This window comes from Halichoerus grypus, chromosome 3 (genome assembly GCF_964656455.1).
Source record: "Halichoerus grypus chromosome 3, mHalGry1.hap1.1, whole genome shotgun sequence".
Classification (NCBI taxonomy): Eukaryota; Metazoa; Chordata; class Mammalia; order Carnivora; family Phocidae; genus Halichoerus; species Halichoerus grypus.
The window spans coordinates 160,666,355-160,692,994 of NC_135714.1; the positions used below are offsets into that span (position 1 = coordinate 160,666,355).

Here is a 26,640-nt window from a genome sequence, read left to right on the forward strand (position 1 = left end):
AAATTTTCTCTGCACACAATCATATCACTTATAATAATGATAGTTGTGTTTCTCTCTTTCCAATCTTTACACCATATGTTGCTTTTTACCTGCCTTATTGTATTGGGTGCAACTTCTAATACGATATTGTATAGAGGTATTGATAACTGGTATCCTTGTCTGTTCCCAATCACTAAGGAGAGCTTTCAACATTTTGCCATATGATGTTTCCAAAAGGGTTTTATAGCTATGTTTGTTAAAGAATTTCTTTCTGAGCAGAATTTAAGGGATCTATTGCAAAAGAAGGATGAATTTTACCTAATGTTGCTTCTACATTTACTAAGATGTGATTTTTCTTCTTTATAATGCAGTGAATTATACTGTTTTAAATAAAATTTTATTTTATAATAGTTTTAGATGTTCAGCAAAGTTGTGAAGTCACTATAGAGTTCGCATTCACCCCTCACCCAGTTCCCACTATTATTAAGATCTCAGGGGCGCCTGGGTGGCTCAGTCATTAAGCGGCTGCCTTTGGCTCATGTTATGATCCCAGGGTCCTGGGATTGAGCCCCACGTTGGGCTCCCTGCTCCGCGGGAAGTCTGCTTCTCCCTCTGCCTGCTGCTTCCCCTACTTGTGCTCTCTCTCTGTCAAATAAATAAATAAAATCTTAAAAAAAAAAAAGAAAAAAGATCTTACATTGCTATATACTGATTGAATTTTGAATGCCAAATCTTCCAAAATTTCTGGAATAAATCTACTTGGTTGGGAGACATAATTCTTTTATGTATATTGCTAGTTTCAATTTGTTGATGTTTTGTTTAGGATTATTGTATCTATATTACTGTCCTTTCACATTTTAGTATCATAGTTATACTAGCCTCACTAAAAGAGCTGGGGAGCATTTTTTCTTTTTCATTCTCAGGAGGATTTGTGTAAGATTAGTGTTGTTTCTTTTTTTAAATTTTTAAATAGTTTATTATTATTTATTTGACAGAGAGAGAGAGAGAGAGCACAAGTAGGCAGAGTGACAGGCAGAGGGAGAGAGAGAAGCAGGCTCCCTGCAGAGCAGAGAGCCCGATGTGGGACTCGATCCCAGGACCCTGGGATCATGACCTGAGCCAAAGGCAGATGTTTAACCGACTGAGCCACCCAGGTGCCCGTGTTGTTTCTTTCTTAAATATTTGGTAAATCTGTTGGTGAAGTTATCTTCACCTGGCATTTTCTTCATAGAAAGATTTTAAATTACAGATCCTATTTCTTGGTAGGAATGTAATTATTAAGATTTTCTATATTGTGTCAGTTTGAATAAGTTACATTTCTCAGGAAATCTGTCCATTTCACCTAAGTTTTAAAATTCATTCTCATTATTCTATTAATGTCTATAGGGTCTGATGTCTCCATTTTTCAGTACTACCATTGGTTACTTTTGTCTTATCTTGTTTATTTGGTAAGTCTTACCAGGGATTTATCAATTTTATTAGTCTTTTAAAAGAGCACATTTTGGTATTACTACTTCTGTATTTTTTTCCTATTTTATAACTAATATTCTTAATCTTTTATTTCATTTCTTCTATTTTCTTTGGGTTTAAAGTACTATCTATCCTTTTGTCAACTTTCTGAGATGGATGCTGATTTTCTGCCTTTCTTCTTTTCAGTATATTCATTTAAAGCTACAAATTTTCCTCTAAGCACAGCTTTAGATACATCCCCCAATTTTTGTTGTTTTTTTTCCAAGTTTAAATCAATTTGTATTTAAGCACTGATTTTATACCACAAAATGTGGTATAAAGGTGACTATATTTGTTCATGGAAATTGCCTTCAAAATACATTGCAACTAAGCTGTATATAAGATTTTATATGCGTTTTGGAAGACATCACACAGAAGCAGCTGCTTTGTCAATAAATTTGACCACTTTCACATTGCTCTTGGTCAGTCCACCACAGTTATGCAAGGTGATCTGGACCTTGTTGTACACACTAAACCATTCTGGGTGATGATTCATCTTCTCTGCTTGTAGGTTGACTCAGGACATGAAGTCAAATGCCTGATTACAATTTTTGAAGTACTCTTTGTAGATGGCATCTCTTTTACTTAATTCCGACCATCCTGTTACTTTAAGGTCAAGTATAATTTAATTTCTCTCAGAAGACAGCAGAAGCTGTCAACCAGTGAGCATCTGCTGACATGGCCACAAGGTTCAGGCTCCATTCCCAGGCCTGCCTGCTTGTTACTTGTCCTCAAACTTTGATATGTTCTACTTTTCATTTTCATTCAGCTCAAAATATTTTCAGATTTTCAAAGTGATTTGTTAGTTGACCCATGGGTTATCAAGTGTGTGTGTGTGTGTGTGTATACACTTTTTTTTTTTTTAAGGTAAGCTCTAGCCCCAATGTGGGGCTTGAACTCATGACCCTGAGATCAAGAGTCGCATGTTCTACCAACTGAGCCAGCCAGCCATTCCTATCAAGTGTGTGTGTTTGTGTGTATGTATATATATGAAATTTTATTTTTAAAATTTACTTGTTTTATTTTATTTTATTTTTTTTTAAAGATTTTATTTATTTATTTGACAGAGAGAGACACAGCGAGAGAGGGAACACAAGCACGGAGAGTGGGAGAGGGAGAAGCAGGCTTCCTGCTGTGCAGGGAGCCCGATGTGGGGCTCGATCCCAGAACCCTGGGATCATGACCTGAGCTGAAGGCAGACGCTTAACGACTGAGCCACCCAGGCGCCCCTAAAATTTACTTATTTTAGAGAGAGAAGAGGGAGAGAGCGTGAGTGGGGGGAGGGGCAGAGGGAGAGAATCTCAAGCAGACTCCTTGCTGAGTGTGGAGCCTGACTGGAGCTCGATCTCACGACCCATGAAATCATGACCTGAGCCAAAATCACAAGTCAGATGCTTAACCGACTGAGCCACTCAGGTGCCCCAAGTCTCCTAAAATACGGGGATGTTCTAGATTATCTTTTTTTTTTTTAAAGATTTTATTTATTTATTTGACAGAGAGAGACACAGTGAGAGAGGGAACACAAGCAGGGGGAGAGGGAGAGGGAGAATCAGGCTTCCCGCTGAGCGGGGAGCCCAATGTGGAGCTCGATCCCAGGACCCTGGGATCATGACCTGAGCCGAAGGCAGACGCTTAACGACTGAGCCACCCAGGCGCCCCTAGATTATCTTTTTGTTACTAATTTATGTATTACCTGCATATAGTCAAAGAACATAGTCATTACGATTTTAAATACTTTGACATCTGCAACTTACTTTTAGCTCAGTACGTGGTCAATTTTTGTAAATGTTATGTGTGTTTAAAAAGGTGTATTCAGCACCTGTTGGATGCAGTGTTCTTTGTATGTCCATTAGGTCAAGTTCATTAATTACATTGTAATTTTCTACAGTCTTCCTAATTTTGTTTGTCTGCTTATTCCATCAATTACTGAGAGATATTTGTTAAATTTTCCCACCATCATTGTGAATATTTTGACTTCTCATTGTACTTGTTATTTTTTATTTTACATATTATGAAGCCATATTATTAATTGCATACACACATAAAATTGTTACATCTTATTTTTTAGTTTCTACTTCATGTAATATTTATCTAAAACAACTTTTCTCTGGTTGGTGTTTGCGTTATATATTTATTTTTTTTCCTTTTACTTACAAACCTTCTGTATCCTTATGCTGTGATCTGTCTCTTATAAAACATAAAGTTAAAAACAAATCCTACTTGACAATTTGTCTTTTAAACATTAACATTTGGGGCGCCTGGGTGGCTCCGTTGGTTAAGCGACTGCCTTCGGCTCAGGTCATAATCCTGGAGTCCCGTAATCGAGTCCCACATCAGGCTCCCTGCTCAGCAGGGAGTCTGCTTCTCCCTCTGACCCTCCCCCCTCTCATGTGCTTTCTCGCTCTCTCAAATAAATAAATAAATAAATAAAATCTTAAACATTAACATTTAATAAAATTTCTGAAATATTTATCATGATAATTTATTCTATTTGTCTTATTGTTATATGTACCTTCCTTCCTTTCTTGCCTTCTTGTGGGTTATTTTTTATCATTCCATTTTTTTCTATAATTTAAAAGTTAAATACTTTAAAAAACCCTCTTTTCTTGAAGGTTACTCTAGATCACAACATGTATCTCTTACTTACCAAAATATAATATTTTTTTTAAGTTTATTTATTTACTTAAGTAATTGCCACACCCAACCTGTGGCTTTAACTTATAACCCCAAGATAAAGAGTCACATGCTCTTCCAACTGAGCCAGTGAGACACGCCCCCCACCCAGTATAATGCTAACAGTTACTTTCCCCTTCTTCCCAGATAATGCAGCCCTCACATACTTTATCTCTATCCCACTGCCAATTATTATTGTCTTATGTTTTAATTCTGTCTTTTAAACCTAATAAAACATTATTATTGTTGTGTAATACAGTTTACATTCATTTGATTTACCCACATATTTTCTACTATTTTTACTTTTTATTTCTTCTTGAATCTCCAAGCTTCCATCTGGTATTTTCCTTCTGCTTGAATAATATTTTTTTAAATTTCACTTAGGGGGCGCCTGGGTGGCTCAGTCAGTTAAGCATCTGCCTTCGGCTCAGGTCATGATCCCAGGGTCCTGGGATCGAGCTCCACATCAGGCTCCCTGCTCAGTGGGGAGCCTGCATCTCCCTCTCCCTCTGCCTGCCACTCCCCCTACTTGTGTGCTTTCTCTCTCGGTCAAATAAATAAATAAAATCTTTAAAATAAAATAAAATATCACTTAGTGGGTCTTTTGGTAATTCTCTAAGTATATTTTTTAAGGGAGGGGTATCTGAAAAATGCTTATTTTCTCTTTACTCTTGAAAGGCATTCCTGCTGGGTATAGAACTCTAGGTTACCAGTTATTATCTTTCAGTGCTTTGAATATGTTATTCCATTTTTCTTGCTTCTACTGTCAGTTTAATTGGTCTCTTTTGAAATTAATCTCTTTTTTTCTGGTTGTTTTAAGATTTTTTTCTTTGTCATCTGAAGTACTTTTACTATGATGTACTCAGGTGTTATTTTCTTTGTATTCATTCTGCGTTGGTTTACAGAGCTTCTTCAATCTGTGGCTTAATGTCTTGTCAACCTTAGAAAATTTTTATCCATTATCTCCTCAAATAATGATTCTACCTATTCTATCTCTTCTCTGGGACTCCACACACACAGATGATAAGCCTACTCACTGTATCCTCTGTCTCCTAGGCCTTTTTTGGTATTTTATTTTTTCTTTTCATGATTCATTCTAGATTGTTTTTTCTGACCTATTGTCTAGTTCATTTATTCTTTGTTTAGCTTTACTGAATCTGTTAATTCATCTTTCACAATTTAAAAATTTATTTTACTTTTCATTCCTAGCATCTTCTTTCGATGCTTTATCAACTCTGCTTTTATAATTCACAATTTTCTGCCAAAATTTTCAACCTAGTTTTTTATGTTCTTGAACACAGTAAGCATTGTTTTGGTTTGGTTTGGTGTTTAGCACAGCTATTTTATTTTATTTTATTTTATTTTAAAGATTTTATTTATTTATTTGATAGAGACAGAGATAGCCAGAGCAGGAACACAAGCAGGGGGCGCAGGAGAGGGAGAAGCAGGCTTCCTGCTGAGCAGGGAGCCCGATGTGGGGCTCAATCCCAGGACCCTGGGATCATGACCTGAGCCGAAGGCAGACGCTTAATGACTGAGCCACCCAGGCACCCTTAGCACAGCTATTTTAAAGTTCAGTCTGATAAAGCCAATGTCTGGAGAACCTGGCATCTGTTTTTATTTTTTGGTGTTTCTGCTGGTTCTCATTCATGTTGTTATATCTCCTCATATGCCTAGTTATTTTTGGTTGTGAGTCACATATTATATATTTGAAAGATTATTTGTAGTAATTTAAAGTCCTACACGATGTTATCTTAGTATAGAGAGGTTTGCTTTTGCCAGGTGCCTAGGGCTACTTTATTTAAATTTCATGGATTGAAATTATTTGAAGGTAGGCTGTAGTGACTTTCAGGGCTGTTCTATTTCCAGTTTACCCTTACTCTTACATAGATGCAACGTTCTGGGGTCCCCAACCAATGAGGAGAAACTCACCAGCCCTCACATCATCCTTGGCAAGCCATGAGCCCTAATTTTTTTTTAAGTAGGCTCCACGCCCAGCATGGAACCCAACACGTGGCTTGAACTCACAACCCCGAGATCAAGACCTGAGCTGAAATCAAGAGCTGGATCCCAACCAAATGAGCCATCCAGGCACCCCAAACCCTAACTTTTTAGCTTCTATCAAGACGGCTCTCAAAATCTTAGTTCCTTCTTTTGAAATTCATGAATATCTCTAGGAAAGAAATAGTCCCAAATTTTGGTTTTACCTCTCTGGATTTATGTCTTTTTTCCAGATCTCAACTTGGTAATTATTTTACTTTGTTAGCTTTCTGAATGCCTCTAAAGCAAATTTTAGAATATTGTGTCTAGTTTTTACAGTTATCTTAAGTCAGGGTTGATTTAAACCATCTAGTGTGGCATTACTAAAGTGGAAATCCTTAGTTTGTATCACTTAAATAAAACCAAAATTGTATTGTGTTTTTAGTGTAGTTTCAGAAAGGAATGGAATTAGAAGTATGTTCAATTCACCATCATAACCTAAAAAGTTATTCTTCATTTCCTTTCAGAAAAAAATTAAAAAGCATGTATCAGCTTATATCTACACACCCTGTAAAAAATGGAAATGAGAAGATTCTATTCATTTACTTTTGCACTTAACAGAATATCTAGTACATTTTCCATATTAGCACTGATTGCTCTAATCCATTCTTTTTTTAATAGTTGCACATAATATCACTCAATCTAACTCAACATTTACTTATCATGCTCACTACACTATACTTGGCTTTAGGGCTATTTTGGTGAGCAAAAACCAACTGTGTCCTAGCACTTGGGGAGTCTACAGTTGAGTGGGAGTAAAATATATTACTCTTATAATAATATAAATAAATGCAAAATTACAATTCTATCAAATGCTAAGGAGAGGTACATGGTGATATGAGACAGCATGACAGGGGTACTGGATCTAGTCAGGGAGGTCAGAAATGTCTCCCATGAGGATGTTACAATAAGCTGAACAAGAGCTAACTAGAAGAGAAGGGGAAAAGGAGGCTTGCAAAATAATATTCTATGTAGAGAATCTATCAAATGGGTATGTCATAATTGATTTACCCACCTCTCCACTCAGGGACATTTGTTCTGATTGTTCTGATTCTGTTGATACTATGACAATACTTTAATATGTATTCCCATATGCAATTTTTGGCATAATTTTGTAAGCATATCTTTATGGTAATTAAGAATCCTTTCTTAGTACGTACAATAGAGTTCACAATAATTTCCATATCCACCTAGATTTGAATATAAATCCTACTAGATCTATTTCTTACATATTTCATCTTCCCCTAACTTAAATTCTTTATTTTGTTTGAATTTTCTCTTGCCTGAATTATTTCCTCAAAAAGAGCTGGTTCCTTATAATGATCTGCTACCTCATACATAAAGATGCTCACAAGCTATGCTCCATCTGCTCTTCACCTTCAATGTGGAATCTAAAACATAACTATGTTTAAGACTCCCCTCTATCTGCCCAAAGTAAGCTAGGCTTTTTCCACTATGTAGATGGTTTATCCTAACAGTTGAATGAATCACTTCAGCACAGAGCGTGGAAAATGAGACAACCAGAGGTTTGAACTCAGGTGTCACCATCTTTCCAGAATCTTTTGCATTCTCAGGTAAGTTAGGACCTATCTTTAAAATCAAACTGCCTCGGGCTCCCTGCTCCACAGGGAGCCTTCTTCTCCCTCTGCCTCTGCCTCTCTCTCTGTCTCTCATGAATAAATAAATAAAATCTTTAAAAAATAAATAAATAAAATCAAACTGCCCACAATACACTAGGAAAAAAATACTTGGCTACATATATAACAAAATGTTACTATATAAAGATCGCTTACAAGCCAATAAGAAAAGCAAAAAACAAACATGCACATAACCCAGTAGGAAAATGGGCAAAAGGTATGAATTGACAATTCACAAAAGAAAAATACATGTGGTCAAAAAAAAAAAAAATGTCCATTAGTCATCATAAAAATACAAATTAAAATTTTAAAAACACCAGACTATAAAAATGATAGTAAACAGTATTGGACAGTGCACTGTGAACTATGCATCACACACACAAAATGGAATCTGGTACAGCCTTTCTAGAGGTTATCTGTATCTGATTTAAAATTGTAAGTACTAAATGACACAGATATTCAATTTCTAGAAATTTATCCTATGAAAATAATCAAGAACATGTTATTCTCAATTTCCTAATATTGCTTCCCTTTCTTTCATATCATGTATCAACATCTGACTTGTACTTATTTATTGTCTTCTCTCCCCTAGAATATAAGTTTACTGCATGCAAGGACCTAAATAGTACTTGCTATATATTAGTCATGTAATAAATACTGGTTGTTGACAGAATGTGTAAAGATTTATCTATAAGAATTTTTAAACTGTAGGGTTTTAAAACAAAAACGTTGGAAAAAATCCAATATCCAACAGCAGGAGATTGATTAAAACAAAAATCACCAATAAAGACAACTAGATAACTGTTAAAAATTAGTCTATTAAAAAACTATAAATGTTTATGATACTAATACATGACCTCATTTTTGTTAAAAAGGAAAAAAGGGGAAAATAAATGCAAAGATATAAGACAGGTAACACAATATTACATCAAGATGTGAATAGCTGATATTTATGAGATGGTAGGTTTACAGGTAACTTTTTTGTTCTTATTTACGGTTTCCAGTATTTTTCAAATTTTATTTTTCTGTAATGAACACAATTCTTTTCTAATAAGACAAAGAAAATTATTCAAAACAAACTAAAACCAAACCCAAAACTTCGTTTCTAGTTCAAATGAGAAAAAGGCAAGTTTACCTTCAATTTCATCATCGGAAATCAATTCATCATCAGAGCATATGTTGAGAATGTTAACCAGCATCTCTGTGACTATATAAGACAAAATAACCCAAAATGTATACAATTAATAAGGTATTCTCTCTAAAATGATGTGGATGTATAAGTAAACACATGTTAAATAAACATAGACAAAAATGATTTGTCATTATGCTATTAAGAGTAATTATAAAGAGTAGCATTAAATCTAGACCTTCAGGTTTATATAGAATTTGGGGAAATTACTTGCTTCAATAAAAGTCTGGTCTTTGAAGATTCTGTTGCATAATTACTTGATTTCATGAGACTGTTGTCCAGAGCCTTTTCCTCACTGATATGTACATGAAAAGATTTCCTCCCGTTTTACAAAGATGTTAAGCCATCAGGTCTATGCCCAACAAATTTATTTTATATTTGCATAGCTTATTTGTATAGGTGCACAAATAAAATTCTACAGGACACTATTTCCTATTTAAATCTCTTTATCACTGAAGAAATCACTGAAGGAATGGTTTAGTGACTTACGTTATTTTAACATCCTGATCATAGTAGGGTAGCTGCTTTAAATTGATATTTACAACAATAAGCACACAACTGACTAGAACTATAATTTAAAAACCAATTAAAAAATTTAAAAAATAAAATAAATAAAATAAAAAACCAATTAAGTGCCATTTAAAAATCTTTGTAGAGAACAAAGAAATTAGAAAATACTTCGGATAACTTTATTATTTATTATTTTTTATTCTTTTTAATTCTGTAAGTTTAAGAAAAACATTTCTGAACCATCAGGGGACTCATGAAATATAAAAGTGTGCTCCATCACTAATTAAGACAACTGATCGTCCAGTTCTCTTACCTTTTTCCCCAACAAATGGCAAAGACCATGTGAAAACGTCCATAAAGTTTGGAAGCCAGTAGGGGTGTGGAGAACAGTTAAACTGCCTGATATTCATGACATTGTTTTCGTATTTTAGCACAGCAGCTAAAAAGGAAAAAGCAGGAAAATATGGCACAGAGGAACATGACATGGCAAATGGTATGCTTTGTATAGCTGTGTACCTACTAAACAGAACTCATGAACTTCCTTTCCACTTGTAAGTTCACGACTTGATATTTAAGAGCAGATGGAAAATCTTAAAGCATTTTATACAGTTCATTCTTTTAAGAATTATCCCAAGGAACAAAGTTACCTGAAGATCTCATATATTAAAAGTACAAAAGAAACTGAGTTCTGAAACTTCAAAGGGTCACTGCGCAGTAACCATCTGTAGAAATCTCAGGTTCCACATTAGAAAAATTTTGTCATAATTTCCCTTTATAGGCCAAATGGTTACAATTACAGCTCTCCTTTGAAGGCAAACATTTTTCATTAAGCAAACACAGCCTCTTTCGCTAGTCGTTATCCAGTGCCAAAGATTTTATAAACTCTCTGGGAGTTTAGAACATAGCAATTATCAATTCATAGCAGGGGATACAGATGGTAAACTTGGAGCAATTTACGCAGCTCAGAAGTAGATTAAATCATCTCTGCATATTATACAGAGAATTAAAAATCCATCTCTCCTATACAGAGTTAGTATATTGCTAGCACCATATAAATGTTTAACTTGATCAGTTCATGTATTTGTACACATGCTTTGGTACTAAACTAATTTTCTTTATATTTTAAAAGTTTGAAAATCCAATTTCTTAGACTTCACCATGAGCACAAGCTCTGCGATGTTGTTTGCATTATTCCCTTTAGTCTTACTTGATCATAAACAGATTCGGGTATGAAGTACTTCAGAAATGACAGACATAGGTCATTTCCCGGTTCCTGTTTCTTTGCTTATTAAAGGATAGTCTCATGTGCTCAAAATTTAAGTTACTGAGTGTCTAAAATGTATACCATGGATTATAAAGAAAATACATGAAAGTAGGATCTCCTGCTCTTAAAAACCTAACATTGGATATAATATACATGTCCCATTATTTTCATGTGTATATATTTTATTTAGGTTAGATGAATACACAATTATTCAACAATTCCCTCAATCTACACAGGAAAAAGAAGTGAGAGGTGGCTCTTTACCGTGGATGATTAGAAATGAGAGCATAAAAAATTGCTTTTGGGTATGTTCCCAGTGGACACAAAAAATAGGAATAGAAATCTTTAAAAATCATGACTTAAGGATCTTTCACATAATCATTGGAACTAAGAAATACTCTTTGGTACCAATATGAAAGAAAGAAAAGCAACAGAAGAAGAAAGAGAAAAAGGAAAGGGGGAGAGGGTTGTCATTTTCAAGAAAGAGGTACTTGGATGGGGAGTAACTTAGTACCAGCAGACATTATTTCATATACCACTCTTTTTCCTAAAAAAAAAAACAAAAGAAGTTTGAGAAACAACCAAGGAAAATAAGAATGTTTCAAGATAAAGTTACCAATTATGTCAAAGTCAACAGAAAACTCTGGTAGACTGGACTATGACTTAAAAGATTATTCACTAAAGGAATAATCAAGATCAAAACCAGGTTAGAATGGGGCAGAAAATGAGCTGGCATTTAGTGAATGAGTGAAGTGACTGCTGTGTTGGGTGGCAGGTTTCAGTTGAGCACACTGACAAATCCACTGTGCAATCAACAGACACTCTTCTTAGTGAGCCGGAACAAGGGAAAAGGGAATGTCTTCATCACAGATATGAGGACTAGGGCCATGAAGTGTCCTTGAAGAAGTTGCCAACACAAGCAGCACATACCATTCATAATGGAAGAAATAAGAAGAAAACGAAGTCTCTAACATATTGGGAATATTAGGAAGGAAATAAGAAAGAATGGAGTTAGGGAGAAGCAGAGTGTGGTGGGATAGCTAAGATTCAGAAAAGAATGACGAGATGTAAAAAAACTAGATGCTGGAAGAGAACTGAAGTCAAAGAAGTGTTTTTTAAAATGTATAGTAAGCCACTGAGATGACTGATTCAAATCAGATTGAAGTGAGATGTGCCATTCCTTAGTTTCCCTTTAAACAGGCTACATAGTAAGTATACTGTGGACCTCTTTTAAACTTGATTCCCCAGCTGCATATACAAGGTATGACTATAAAGTAATGAGACTTAAAAACCACCAACTACAAACACACCAGACCTTATATATGAGATGAGTGTGGTCCTCTGATGTAATCACACTAGGCACAATAACAGTAAAATGTTATAGTATCATAGCAATTTAGAGTTTGACAGATGCTTTTAATGTTTATTTTTAGTATTCCAACTTATCTTCAACAACCCTATATGACAGGTATTTTAAAGATACACCGAGGCTCAGAGAAGTTAAGTGTCTTGTTAAATGTGAAATTAAGTGTCATGTTAGCTGTGAATTTAAAAGTGAAGCAGGACTAGACTAGAATTTCTTCTGACTCCTAGCTTAGTGCTCTTTTCAATACACCTTGCTGCCTTACCATATATTTAATCCAAAGATGCTGCCATTACTCAAAACATTTTTGGAACTCCTCTTTTGGAATCGCCTCCAGACCCATTTTATAAGCAACACAAGAAAAACCAGTCTCATTACCCTATAATCATACCTTGTTTCTGACCCCAAATGGTATCATCTAGCTTGATCACTCACCTTATTCACCAGTCTTGACTCCAAATGACTTTTGGCTGTTCCAAAAATCAAATCCACCCTCAAAGGACGAAGATTTCCCATCACTGAGGATAATCAAAAGAATGTGTCGCAGACTCTGAAGGCAATGCCAAAACAGGAGTTCCGAAACGCTTTGAACAATGGCAGCATTGTTGGAATAAGCATATAGCTTCACAAGGTAACTACTGTGAAGGGACAATACTCACTTGGATATATACGTTCTGGCATGTTTGTATAAAAGTTCTATTATTTTATAGTCATACTTTGTAAACAACAAAATAGTTACAGAGGCATGTTACAGAGCGTATTACAGAGGAAGTTTGCCCTGATACAAAACTTACAAACTATGAATCATAAAAAATTAAAAAAAAAAAAGATTTTGGGGTACCTGGCTGGCTCAGTCAGTAGAGTATGCAACTCTTGATCTCAGGATCATGAGTTCAAGCCCCACATTGGGCGTATGTAAAAATAAAATTTTCAATAGGATAAAGTCTTAGAATGAGAATTTCTGGATTGAAGGCATGTTTATATTTAATCCTCTCTGTTTATATGGGAAATTGAGGTGTAGAAAAATAATGTGACTTGCCTAAAGTCACACCATTTAGTTTCTGGCAGGGCTTGAACTACAATGATTTTTCTGACTTTTTGTACAGTATTCATCTACCTGTACCGTTCCTCAAGAAAAGCAAAAACAGCTTAATAATTTACAAACATTAAAACTCCAAACAGTGACATTTTATTGAGGTACTGTTACAAATAAATTAAGTTCACCAAAAGTAATAATTTATGATGACTATTCTAACTTGAACCTGAATTTCTTCTTCTTATATATTTTTTAAAAGATTTATTTATTTTAGAGAGAGAGGGAGAGAGAAGGAGTTGGGGGGAAGGGCAGAGGGAGAGAATCTTCAAACAGTCCCCACTGAGCACAGAGCCTGACTCAGGGCTCAATCCCACGACCCATGAGATCATGACCTGAGCCAAGACCAAGAGCCAGACACTCAACTGACTGAGCCACCCAGGCACCCCTATTCTTCTTATATTTTGATTCAGGAGTACATATCAGACCTACTATGATCATTATTTATATTTACAAAGAGCCCAATAATCCTTAGGAAATGAAAACCAAGCAGTAGTCTAAATTCTAAGTTTCTTGGCCTTTGTTTCAATTAAGACCTCTTTTCTTATATATAAAATACATACACATATATATGATTAAATTACAGCTCACATTTACTCACAAATTCAAACTCAAGTATCACTGGACTCCTTTACCTTTATTATTATAGACATCTAGGTAATTGGGGGCAGAGAAAATTGTAATGAGTGATGGAAAGCCTGTTGTTTGGCTCTTCCTGTACATTCGATACCTGGAAGAGAGATAACAGTCTGTCTTGATATAAAAGGCAAAAACTCTGTAATGATAATTGGTACAGTTTTAATATAACTTACCCAGCATCCTGGGCTTCGTGGGCTCTGATTATTGATAACAAATTATTGTTCTGTAAAAATTCACAAACTGCAGGGTAACTGAAAAAGAAAATTAGAAAACATAAACCCAGAACTAAAACAACTGGTTTTTAGTGGGAGGAAGGGGAAAAGTCAAGATGCTATTAGTTGAATTTGTTTCAAAATTATAGATTTGACATACCACTGAACTTTTATTAATGGCTTAGCAATCATCACTGTTTTTCCACTTCACTAATATACCTCATTCCAGATCAAATATGCAGATAACAGACAACCTTAGGACAGGAAAAGAGCTCCCTACCTTTTAAATTTTTGTCTTAACCCTTAACATAACAACACCAAAACTTTTCTTGTCTTGATATAAAAAAAAGTACCCCGGTAGTGTGTGTGTGTGTGTGTGTGTGTGTGAGAGAGAGAGAGAGAGAGAGAGATTAGGTGCTAAAAACCGAACACACAATTTTCAAATTATCAAATTGTTAGAAAAGTTAAATAACCTACTTACAGCTTCACAAGTAATATCAACGCCAAGTTGATATTATGCAGGAATATTTCAGGAGTAAATGCAAATATTACACCCAACTGTATTCTAATGAAAGGTGTGATATTTGCATCTACTCCTAACATTTTCTCTCAATATTATTATCTTTCTACATTTAGAAAAACCTGATAGGTTGGGGTGCCTGACTGGCTCAGTCAGTTAGGCGTCTGACTTTTTTTTTTTAAGACTTATTTATTTATTTTGAGAGAGAGAGCATGCAAGAGTGGGGTGGGGGGACAGAGAGAGAGGGAAAGAGAATCCCAAGCAGATTCTGCACTGAGCATGGAGCCCTGGGGGGCTGTATCCCATGACCCTGAAATCAAGACCCGAGCTAAAACCAAGAGTCAGTGCCCAGGCGCCACAAGTACACTCTTAATTTCTATTCGGGTTTCTTAAGATTCTCTCTCTCCCTCTGCCCCTCCCCCCACCTCTCTCCCTCTGGGGCGGAGGGGTGGGGGTGGAGGTGGGGGGGAAGAATTACCTGATAGGAAAAACTGGAGAATGGAGAATACCAAATTATCCTAGATTTATCCAAGTGTTAATTATTTATATTTAAATCTTTCTTATTATGCTCATTAGAAAAATTAACTTTTAAAATAGATTGTACATTCACATGGTATAAAATTGAAAGATACAAATAGTGAGATACAGATACAGTGAAATGCCTCTCTTCTTTTTTTCTTTTAAAGTTTATTTTTTTTAATAATCTCTATACCCAATGTGGGGCTCAAACTCATGACCCCCAGATCAAGAGTCAGTTGCATGCTCTTCTGACTGAGCCAGCCAGGCGCCCCTAAATGCCTCCCTTCTTCCTACATCTATCTTCCAGCTACCTTAGGAGCAACCAATGTTCCTGATTTCTTTGAGTACCCTTTAAAAGATATTCTATAGGCATACCTTGGAGATGTTGTGGGTTCTGTTCCAGACCACCACAACAAAGCAAATATTGAAATAAAGCAGGTCAAATTAATTTTTTGGTTTCCCAGTACATATAAAAGTTAAACTTACACTATACCGTAGTCTATTAAGTGTGCAATAGCATTATGTCTAAAAAATAATGTATATACCTTAACTTAAAAATAATATCTTATTGATGAAAATGCTAACCATCATCTGAGCTTTCAGTGGTCATAATCACAGATCACAGATCACCATAATAAATATAATGATTTAAATAAATAAATATAAAAAATTTTGAAATATTGGGAGAATTACCAAAATGTGACAGAGACAGGAAGTGAGCAAATACTGTTGGAAAAATAATACCCAAGAGACTTGCTCAACACAGGATTGCCACAAACCTTCAATTTGTAAAAAACTCAGTATCTATGAAGTGCAATACAGCGAAGTGCAATAAAATAAGGTATGCCTGTATTTTATATCCATACATAAAGGGTTTGTTTTCTTTTCTATTTTTTTATTAAAAAAAAAATAGCCTCATTGAATAGTCTGGCACATTCCATTGTCTGAATGTACCACAAGGTATTTAACTAACTATTCTTCTATTGAACATTTAGGTTGTTTTAAATCTTTTATCATAGGGGCACCTCGGTGGCTCAGTTGGTTAAATATCTCACTCTAAATCTTAGGATCTCAGGGTTGTGAGTTCAAGCCCCACATTGGGCTCCTTGCTGGGTGTGGAGCCTACTTAAAAAAAAATAAATTTATCACAAATAATACACCAGTGAATAACCTTGTACCGTTGACCCCTGAACAATGTGGGGAGTGTTGACTCCCCTCGCAGTCAAAAATCTGTGTATAACTTTTTTCTTGTGTGTATAACTATAACTATATATTTTTTAAAGATTTTATTTATTTGACAGAGAAAGACACAGCAAGAGAGGGAACACAAGCAGGGGGAGTGGGAGAGGGAGAAGCAGGCTTCCCGCGGAGCAGGGAGCCCGACTCAGGGCCCGATCCCAGGACCTTGGGACCACGACCCGAGCCGAAGGCAGATGCCCAACGACTGAGCCACCCAGGCGCCCCGTGTGTATAACTTTTTTTAAGTAGGCTCCATGCCCAACATGGGGCCTAAACTCACGACCCTGAGATCAAGAGTCACATGTTCTACCGACTGCACCAGCCAGGCACCCTCATGTATGTAACTTTTGACTCCCCCAAAAGCTGGCCTGTTGACTAGAAGCCTTACCCATAACAGTCAATTGACACATACTTTGTATGTACTATGCATCATATGCTGTATTCTTACACAAAAATAAGCTAGAGAAAAGAAAATGTTAAGCAAGAAAAAATACATTTCTAGTATAGTATTATATTTATATAAAAAAAAATCCACGTTTAAGTGGACCTGTGCAGTTCAAACACATGTTGTTCAAGGGTATACATTTTACATATCTGCACATTTACATAGTTGATTCTTGTTATTTGCAGTAGCTATGTTCTACAAAGTTAACTTGTAAATACAGCATTAGTCAAAACTGAACCACTGCTCCTAGAGAAAATAGACAGTTAGTGTCCTGTGAGCCTCTGGTCACATTTTCACTAACCAATCAATACATAACCTTGTTTTATGTGTGTTTCTGTGTAAGGACACTTATTTAACATATACTGTTGATTAATTAACATGGAACTCATGGACAACAATGCCTTAAGTCATTCCCGAATAAAGCTTATATGTATTTTCTCTGTAAGACACATCACAGCCTTCTTACATGTAGAAATACTCGGTAGCACTTAAGCACTATGTTGGGGGCCATTTTACACAGCAAACTCACCAACAAAAAATGTGAAAAATATTGCACTAAACGGACCACAAAAAGAATGGTGTAGTATCATGAAAGCTGAAACAAGACAGCAAAGCAGCTCCTTGTTAACCTCAGTTAGGAACACAGACGGGGTGACAAATTTTTCATCATTCAGCATGTGTGCATGTCTGAATGACCATAACAGTGCTATGAGTGGTGATTTTGCAGTTACAAGTAATTCTTAACAGGAAGGCAAATCTGAAGATCAGAATTTGTAAATAATGAGGATCAATTGTATAGCCACAGGATTACACTTTAGAAGAAGATCTTCTGGATCAAAGGCCCTGGGCATTTATAATAGATGTTGTCAAGCTCATCTCCAAAGAAATCATAGAGTTTATGTTGTACAAACAATAAAAAGGTATTATGCTCTTTATTTTAAGCAATGTAAAGAGAAGTAAAATTTAGGGATTCAGTCAGTTGAGTGTCTGACTTGGTTTTGGCTCAGTGTGTGCATGTACTCTTCTCTCTCTCTCTCTCAAAATAAATAAATAAAATCTTTTTAAAAAATTTAAAAAAGTTGGGGCGCCTGGGTGGCTCAGTCGTTGGGCGTCTGCCTTCGGCTCAGGTCATGATCCCAGGGTCCTGGGATCGAGCCCCGCATCGGGCTCCCTGCTCCGCGGGAAGCCTGCTTCTCCCTCTCCCACTCCCCCTGCTTGTGTTCCTCTCTCACTGTGTCTCTCTCTGTCAAATAAATAAAATCTTAAAAAAAAAAAAAAAAATTTTAAAAAGTAAAATTTAAATGACTCAGAAAGGAATAAAACAAGGTTGCCTAAAGAAGGTTAAAACTATGGCAATATTAAGGCTTTTTACTTAATATATGTGGATTTCATTTAATAAATGTACTATCTAGGCAATTAACAGATTTGAACTAAATATATGCATTAACTTGTCACAGTAAAACACTGGGATTAAAAAAATTTAGACTTCAAACTTCTCTCTCTCCCCCTCTTTTTGAATGGCAGAACACAATAAAAGCTCACATATGAGATTTAAGACAACAGCCAACTCCCAGGAAATGTCCTGGGCTTAGTTCACAATGTCCTGTTCTTTTTATATCTTTGCCTATAGCAGTGGTTCCAAACGCTGGAGAGATTGTTAAAAAAATAACAGGATTGGGGCGCCTGGGCGGCTTAGTCATTAAGCGTCTGCCTTCGGCTCAGGTCATGATCCCAGGGTCCTGGGATCGAGCCCCGCATCAGGCTCCCTGCTTGGAGGGAGGCCTGCTTCTCCCTCTCACACTCTCCCTGCTTGTGTTCCCTCTCTCGCTGTGTCTCTCTGTCAAATAAATAAATAAAATCTTTAAGAAAATAATACCTCATAAAAAAAAAAAAACCCAACAGGATTTTCCTGTCTCAGACCCACTGAATCAGAATCTCTGGGGGAAGAGCCAACAAATCTTTATTTTTTAAAAAAACTCATAGATGATGTTTGGGAACAAATAATCAAGATCATTTAGGGTCAGAAAATAACATTTAAGCACTGCAAGATGTTCTGTTCAATCATGTTCAGTATATTACACTTAGGTATTAATGAAGGTACTCATATATATTATGAGGGTACATAATACCTATTAAAATATAAAAAACAAAATAAACAAGAATTTTTTGCCTTCTATTAATCAAAAAATTAAAAGTCTTTATACTACAAAAATTAGGGATATAAAGTACTTATAAATAATTTGATGATACATATTACAATTGCCTTTCCTAATTTATAACTTTGAGGATTAGCTTACCTGTAAAAATAAGAGCACCCTCGGACAGTGTTGTGGGTATAGTGCTCCAAGGTCTTTTCATTACCATAATCCTCTGAAGGATCAGACCAAAGCAGGTCACACACTGGCCCAAAGGCTGGAGGTTCTTTAAACCTGTCTAACTAGAAAACACACAAAAGCCAAAAGAAGAAAAATCATGAAGGCAAAAGGAACTTTTGGAAACTGGTATGGGTCAAAAACAAAACAAAACAAAACCCTCCCACCAACAAGAATGTATTAGGAGAAAAAGCAGCAAGCCCCATAAAGAATTTTTCCTTTAGGAAGAAAATGAGTATTTAACAAATTTGGATACACAATTTTTATTATTTTTTTGAAATAAATTTGTATAAACATCCCTGTCATCTAACCATACTGTAGAAAAGGACTGCTTTACATCCTAGTTTTTTTTTTTTTTTTAAGATTTTATTTATTTTACAGAGAGAGACACAGTGAGAGAGGGAACACAAGCAGGGGGAGTGGGAGAGGGAGAAGTAGGCTTCCGGCAGAGCAGGGAGCCCAGTGCGGGGCTCGATCCCAGGACTCTGGGATCGTGACCTGAGCTGAAGGCAGACGCTTAACAACTGAGCCACCCAGGCGCCCTTCTACATCCTAGTCTTAAAAGCAGTACTCATCTAATTCAAATGTGAAATCAACCACTATGGAGATATACTATTATTGAGAAAGACTATGTAAAGTTCATTTCAACTGCCTAGGTGAGCTAACATTACCATCAGGGCAGGAAAGGTTTTACAATTGTTCTGTTCATTGTCTACCTCATTCCAATGGAGATTTCTAGTTTTATTTTGTAAAGGACTTTCATCCTTTCCATTCTATATGCAGGCATTTCAATGTAAGTTATTAATTTAAGCCTTGAGTCATTACTGCTTTGGTTAGTAGCATAAAAACCAAGACAAAACCAGTAACTAAGATAGCTGAGGACTTCTACTAAGTGAAAGGGGAGGGTTTTAATACAAGTGATTCAGTGGATAAAGAAGATGTGGTATATATATACAATGGAATATTATGCAGCCATCAAAAGGAATAAGATCTTGCCATTTGCAACGACGTGGATGGAACTGGAGGGTATTATGCTGAGCGAAATAAGTCAAACAGAGAAAGACATGTATCATATGACCTCACTGATATGAGGAATTCTTAATCTCAGGAAACAAACTGAGGGTTGCTGGAGTGGGGGGTGGGGTGGGAGGGATGGGGTGACTGGGTGATAGACACTGGGGAGGGTATGTGTTCTGGTAAGCGCTGTGAATTGTGCAAGACTGTTGAATCTCAGATCTGTACCTCTGAAACAAATAATGCAATATATGTTAAGAAAGAAAAAAAGAAGAAGAAGAATGTAGCAGGAGGGGAAGAATGAAGGGGGGGATATCGGAGGGGGAGAAGAACCATGAGAGACAATGGACTCTGAAAAACAAACTGAGGGTTCTAGAGGGGAGGGGGTTGGGAGGATGGGTTAGCCTGGTGATGGGTATTGAGGAGGGCACGTTCTGCATGGAGCACTGGGTGTTATGCACAAACAATGAATCATGGAACACTATATCTAAAACTAATGATGTAATGTATGGGGATTAACATAACAATAAAAAAATAAAAAAAAAAAGAACAATACAGAAAAAAAAAATACAAGTGATTCAGAATTGCAAAATTCAAGACTTAACAATGTAAAAGAGAAATTCTGGTTATTTTAAAGACCATAAGGCAGCAGAAATGTAGGCATACCCTCTTACCCTGAGGAGAGTAACTTTAATTCAGAGAAAAGTTTTATAAACAGAAAAATCTTTAATTTCAGTATCTACAAGAGACAGGTAGAAGAATACAAAGGCAGAGAAAAGATGATAACGTAGAACAATAGACGTGAAAAAAGATTGATCATCTCTATAGAAAATCCTGAAAATAATAATCACCAACTCACACAGTGTAGCAATTAAACTCTATCATCTAAAATGTCAAAGTCAGGGCGCCTGGGTGGCTCAGTTGGTTAAGCGACTGCCTTCGGCTCAGGTCATGATCTTGGAGTCCCTGGATGGAGTCCCACATTGGGCTCCCTGCTCGGCAGGGAGTCTGCTTCTCCCTCTGACCCTCCCCCCTCTCATGTGCTCTCCCTCTTTCTCTCTCTCTCAAATAAATAAATAAAATCTTTAAAAAATAAAATAAAATAAAAAATGTCAAAGTCAATGAATTTCAGAGCTGGAAGTCCTCAGACCATCCATTCTAACTTCCTCATTTCTCAGAGAAGAAAATGTGATTAAGGGGTGCCTGGGTGGCTCAGTTGTTGAGCGTCTGCCTTCGGCTCAGGTCATGATCCCGGGGTCCTGGGATCGAGCCCCGCACTGGGCTCCCTGCTCTGCCGGAAGCCTGCTTCTCTCTCTCCCACTTCCCCCTGCTTGTGTTCCCTTTCTCACTGTCTCTCTCTCTGTCAAATAAATAAAATCTTAAAAAAAAAAAAAGAAAAAGAAAATGTGATTAAGAGTTAAGTGGTTTGGTCAAGGTTACACAATTCATTGCAGGACAGGGATTAGAACCCTGATTTCCTTCCTTTCGTATTGCTACATAATTTAAAGTTTCAGGGCTATACCCAAAATAGGTTATGTTTCCCGTAGGTGAAAGTACAGATTCCATTAAAATTTACAGGAATTTTCTGGAAGATATTTAGCAAAATGTTAACAGTGGTTGTCTCCCAATAATGAGACCACAGGTGATTTCCACTTTCTTACTTCTGATTATCTGTATTTAAAAATTTTCAGCAATAGAGGCATATTAGTTGACTACAGTAAAAAATAAAACTAAAAATACATATACTCCATGAGACTACTGAGAGATTACTTACTTTCTTAATGTCATCTAAACTAGTAATTTCAGGTGACATCCCTCCATGTACACACAGAAACTGCTGGTTTAAGAGGGCAGCAAGAGGAAGACAGTCAAAGGTTTCCATACACGCATCATACACCTGTTCAGAATATTTGATTCGACCTATCAAAAAAAGAAAAACAGTCAAAGGAAGAAAAGCTAAAATTTATCATATATGAAAAAGGATACTGGACAGAAAATTATGAAGCTACTTCAAAGCCATTTATTTCAGGCAAATTTGAAAACAATCATCTTTATAAAAATATTCTTGAAAAGTTGTGGATAAAAGGTAAACAAAATCTCGTCTAAAGACATATGTGACGCTGGATTAACTTTCTAGCTCTGTTGCCTTGGAAACCTGATAAGGTGAATGTCAGCTGTGTTATTAGGCAACATTGCTTATGTTAAAAATTACTCAATTACCTGGTAGCTATAGCTTTGTACTCCTGAGTGCAATGACTCAAGGTAGGTCCCTGTGGGATCCTGGAATCTATACCAATAAAGCTTTTACAGGCAATATTGGCAATTGTGCTACCTGAGGCTTCTAAGCCACAGTGGCTCCCTGATCTGCCCAATATGGGTAGTTTCCCTGCACCTGAACTGTGACTTGGAGGGGGAGAGGGAAGCAGAAAACCTTCAGACTGCTACACCCACTCCCATGAGGACTACTCCACTGAAAAGGGATGCCTGGAGCTGCAGCCATGTCTGGACTGTATCCTTCTAAGTAGATAAATGCCAATATGGCCCATGGTAATCTTGTAAGCCTGAATATTTTGTTCCGACCAAAAGACTCCCCGGGGGGTACTGAAGATATATAAATGGAAACTGAAGTTTTAAGAGTAATCAATAAAATATCAATACTCTTTTGCTATGATTTTTAAGATCTTTTAGCAAATTTTGTTCCAATTCTATTTTATATAAAAATGTTCATCTCTGGGGCACCTAGGTGGCTCAATCAGTTAAATGTCTGCCTTCAGCTCAGGTCATGACCTCAGGGTTCTGGGATCCAGTCCTACATCGGGCTCCCTGCTCAGCAGGGAGTCTGCTTTTCCCTCTCACTCTCCCTCTGTCTGTCTCTCTCAAATAAATAAATAAAAATAAAAATAAATGTTCATCTTTATGAATTGTATTTTGGGGTTAAAGAACAAGGAAACACTCCAGTGGGCAGAGGGTGGGGTCTCCACAATTATCCAGAAAGAATCTGTCATGAAGTAAGAGATGGAAAGCTGAAAGATGGTTTTAGTTTAAAAAGAAAGGGAATATTTTCTTCTTCCTTGGCCTTGGATTTCAGAAAGTCAAGCCTGGAGGTGCCTGTTGGTAGAGAAGGCCAGAGGTCGTAAAGGCAGGCAGCCCTACAGAACTATGAGCTCCTTCTCTTCCAAAATTCTGTGAAGATGAGACAAGCCTACAGGACCTAGAGAACAAAGCCACAGCAAGTGAATCAGATTATCTAGTTGATAATTATTTCTGTGTTTACTTCCTTGTAATTTCCAAGCTTTTAGAAAAGATGTGTTTAAGAATCAGAACCTGGTCTTGGCAAGGCTTTGGAGAATAAAGTGAAGGGTAATAGTCCAGATTTGGGCCAGAGTACAGAACATGGATGGCAGAAATGTCTGGAGAGACATTCCTAACGGGTAGGTATAGATGAAGGGAACCATATCTGAGTTATAAGACTTTACATTCCTGAATGTGAGGATCTCTTTATTGCCAAGGTTTGAGGGCATTAAGGGAGTCTGTGGGTTCCTTTAAAAACTTCAGAGCATTTTGTATTACCGTGACCGCAGTTAACATCATCTATTTCACAACATATGCTAACTCTATTAGGACAACCAAGTTAATAAGAGCCATGCCTTATGCATCTTTGCATCTCCTTACAATTACAATCTTATATTCTGCTTTTTATTTGAACACTATAAATTTTGGCTATTGCAAAAGTAGATCCATATTGGCCATAAAGTCTATATGAGGAAAAAAGTAAAAAAAACAAAAACAAAAACAAAAACCCAACTCCTTTTGTTTGTGGCCAGTGATTAACTTTTTCTCCTGAAAATCCTTGGAGCCAGAGTTCCCTCTGTTGCCAATGTCAATAAAAAATTCCTCTGTAAGAGTCTTAAGCTTAGATATAGGGAGGAGTTTTGTTTTGTTTTTTTAATTCAAGTATAATTGACATGCAATGTCATATTAGTTTCAGTACAATATATTGATTCAACAATTCTATACATTATGTAATGTTCACCATGATAAGTGTAGTTACCATCCTTACCATATAGTTATTACAATACTATTGACTATATACCCTATGTCATAATTTTCATCCTTGTGACTTATTTATTTTCTAATTGGAAGTTTGTGCCTCTTAATCACCTTAACCCATTTAGTCCATTCTCCCACCTGTTTCCCCTCCAGCAACCGTATTTGTTCTACGTATTTGAGTCTGTTTCTGTTTTTGTTTTTTTTTTCAGATTCCACATATAAGTGAAATCATATGGTATTTGTCTTTCTCTGTCTGACTTATCTCACTTAATATAATATCCCCTGGGTCTATCCATGTTATAACAACAGCAAGAGTTTTCATTCATTTTATGGCTGAGTAACATTGCTGTTTGGGGGGTGGCTAGGTGGCTCAGTCGGTTAAGTGGCGTCGACTCTTGATTTGGGCTCAGGTCATGATCCTCAGTGGACAGCCTGCTTCTCCCTCCCACTCTGCCCCTCCTCTCCCCCCCGCTTGTGCTCTCTCTCTCTCTCAATCTCAAATAAAATCTTTAAAAAAAATTAAAAAGAGAGAAAGAGAGAGAGAAACCAAGAAACAGACTCTTACTATAGAGAACAAACTGATGGTTACTAGAGGAGAGGTGAGTGGGGGGATGGGTGAAATAGGTGATGGGGATTAAAAGTACACTTATCATGATGAGCATTGAGTAACGTATAGAATTGTTGAATCACTATATTGTACATCTGGAACTAATATAACACTACGTGTTAACTATACTGGAATTAAAATTAAAAAATTCATAAAATTTTTTAAAAACCAGGAGGTTATGAATCAAACTAAGCATAAAGAAGGCTCAGTTGTTAAGCATCTGCCTTCGGCTCAGGTCATGATCCCAGGGTCCTGGGATTGAGTCCCCCATCGGGCTCTCTGCTCAGCGGGAAGCCTGCTTCTCCCTCTCCCACTCCCCCTGTTTGTGTTCCCTCTCTTGCTGTGTCTCTCTGTCAAATAAATAAATAAAATCTTAAAAAAAAAAAAAGAAGTTAATGTTATATTAACACATGACCAAAATAGTTTACAAAATTTTTATTTTCTTAAAGTATATGAATAGGTATATAAATACCAACATATTTACTTTCTGAGGGGTTAGACTGAAGATATCTATATTCTTCCTTGACTTAGTTTATCTGTATTTTCTCTGATGAATTATATAACTTTGTATAGTAATATTTATTATTATATTACCTTTATTATTGAAATTTGTTGAAGGCTCACAATGTATCTGTGCCATCAGTGAGTTAAGTGTTCCCCACAGCATGGTGATCAAGAGAATGGAGTCTGGAACCTGACTGCCTGGATCTGAAGCTTGGCTTACTAGCTGTGATACTCAGCACAAATTGCTTAGCTCTCTGTGCTTTGATTTCCTCATCTATAAAATGGGCATAATGACAATACATACCTATATTACAAAGATGCTGTGAAGATTAAATGAATTCATATATGTAAAATGCTTTGAATAACGTCTGGCACACAGTAGGTACTATGTGTTAACTAATGAAATTACCTTATTTTATCTTCACAGAAACCCTGTAAGTACTGTTACTATCTTCATTAAAAAGCTGAAGAAATTGGGCCTACTTGCCTGAAGTCACAAGCTAGTAAGTGGCAAGACTGAAAATTGAACCTGTTCATGCTCTTAATACCATGCAATTCTCCTCCCAATCATTATTTCAAATTAAATATTTAATAGGAGAATCTAAATAGCCAAATATATAATTCCCAAAGGTTAAATTAGCTGACTCAGTGTTTTATTTTCATGAGAAATTTTAAGCTTTATCCCATAAAACAATAATTTCCATAACAAGGGAAAATGTACCTCAATCACAGGATCACACTGATGATACAAGTTCTAACCAGTATCAGTAATGCAACATTAACAAAACAGAATTTCAACAATATTCTTTAAAGGTAATTTTGAGAGTCAACACTATTTGCAAGAAACCATGACCTGGTCTAGCCACTGATTATATACTTATCTTCATTTACATTTGCTTTCATTATTAAAAAAAAAAATACATTTACATGGTTCAAAATACAAAAGCTGTAAAAAGTTATACAGGTCTACAAACCCCTACTCCTCCCACCCACCCCCTGCAGGCAACCAGTATTACTAGTTTTCTGGAGGTCTTTACAAAGATACCCTATGCATACACATGCAGATATGTACATTTATTCTCTTTTCAAAACATCCTTTTGTTTTTTACCTAAATGGTAGCATATATACACTGTTTTACATTTGCTTTTTGTACTTAACATATTTCGGAGATCATGCCACATCTTTATATGAAGAGCTTTGTAATTAATTTTTTATGTCTACACAGTAGTTCACTTTATGGATACACCACAATCTAACCACA

The 26,640-nt window shown here is 36.2% G+C and overlaps 1 protein-coding gene across 4 annotated transcripts in view; it reads right to left on the reverse strand.

Moving 5' to 3' along the window:
* Positions 1–26,640, reverse strand: part of PPP3CC (protein phosphatase 3 catalytic subunit gamma) — a 108,680-nt gene that overhangs the window by 17,604 nt on the left and 64,436 nt on the right. For all 4 annotated transcript variants that reach the window (XM_036075146.2, XM_036075147.2, XM_036075144.2 and 1 more), the window contains exons 5-10: positions 21,992–22,137; positions 19,129–19,268; positions 14,070–14,147; positions 13,893–13,987; positions 9,851–9,976; positions 8,974–9,045 (exon numbers count right to left, since the gene is read on the reverse strand). In XM_036075146.2, the coding sequence (XP_035931039.1) occupies positions 8,974–9,045; positions 9,851–9,976; positions 13,893–13,987; positions 14,070–14,147; positions 19,129–19,268; positions 21,992–22,137 (657 nt within the window). The remainder of the gene's footprint in view (positions 1–8,973; positions 9,046–9,850; positions 9,977–13,892; positions 13,988–14,069; positions 14,148–19,128; positions 19,269–21,991; positions 22,138–26,640) is intronic.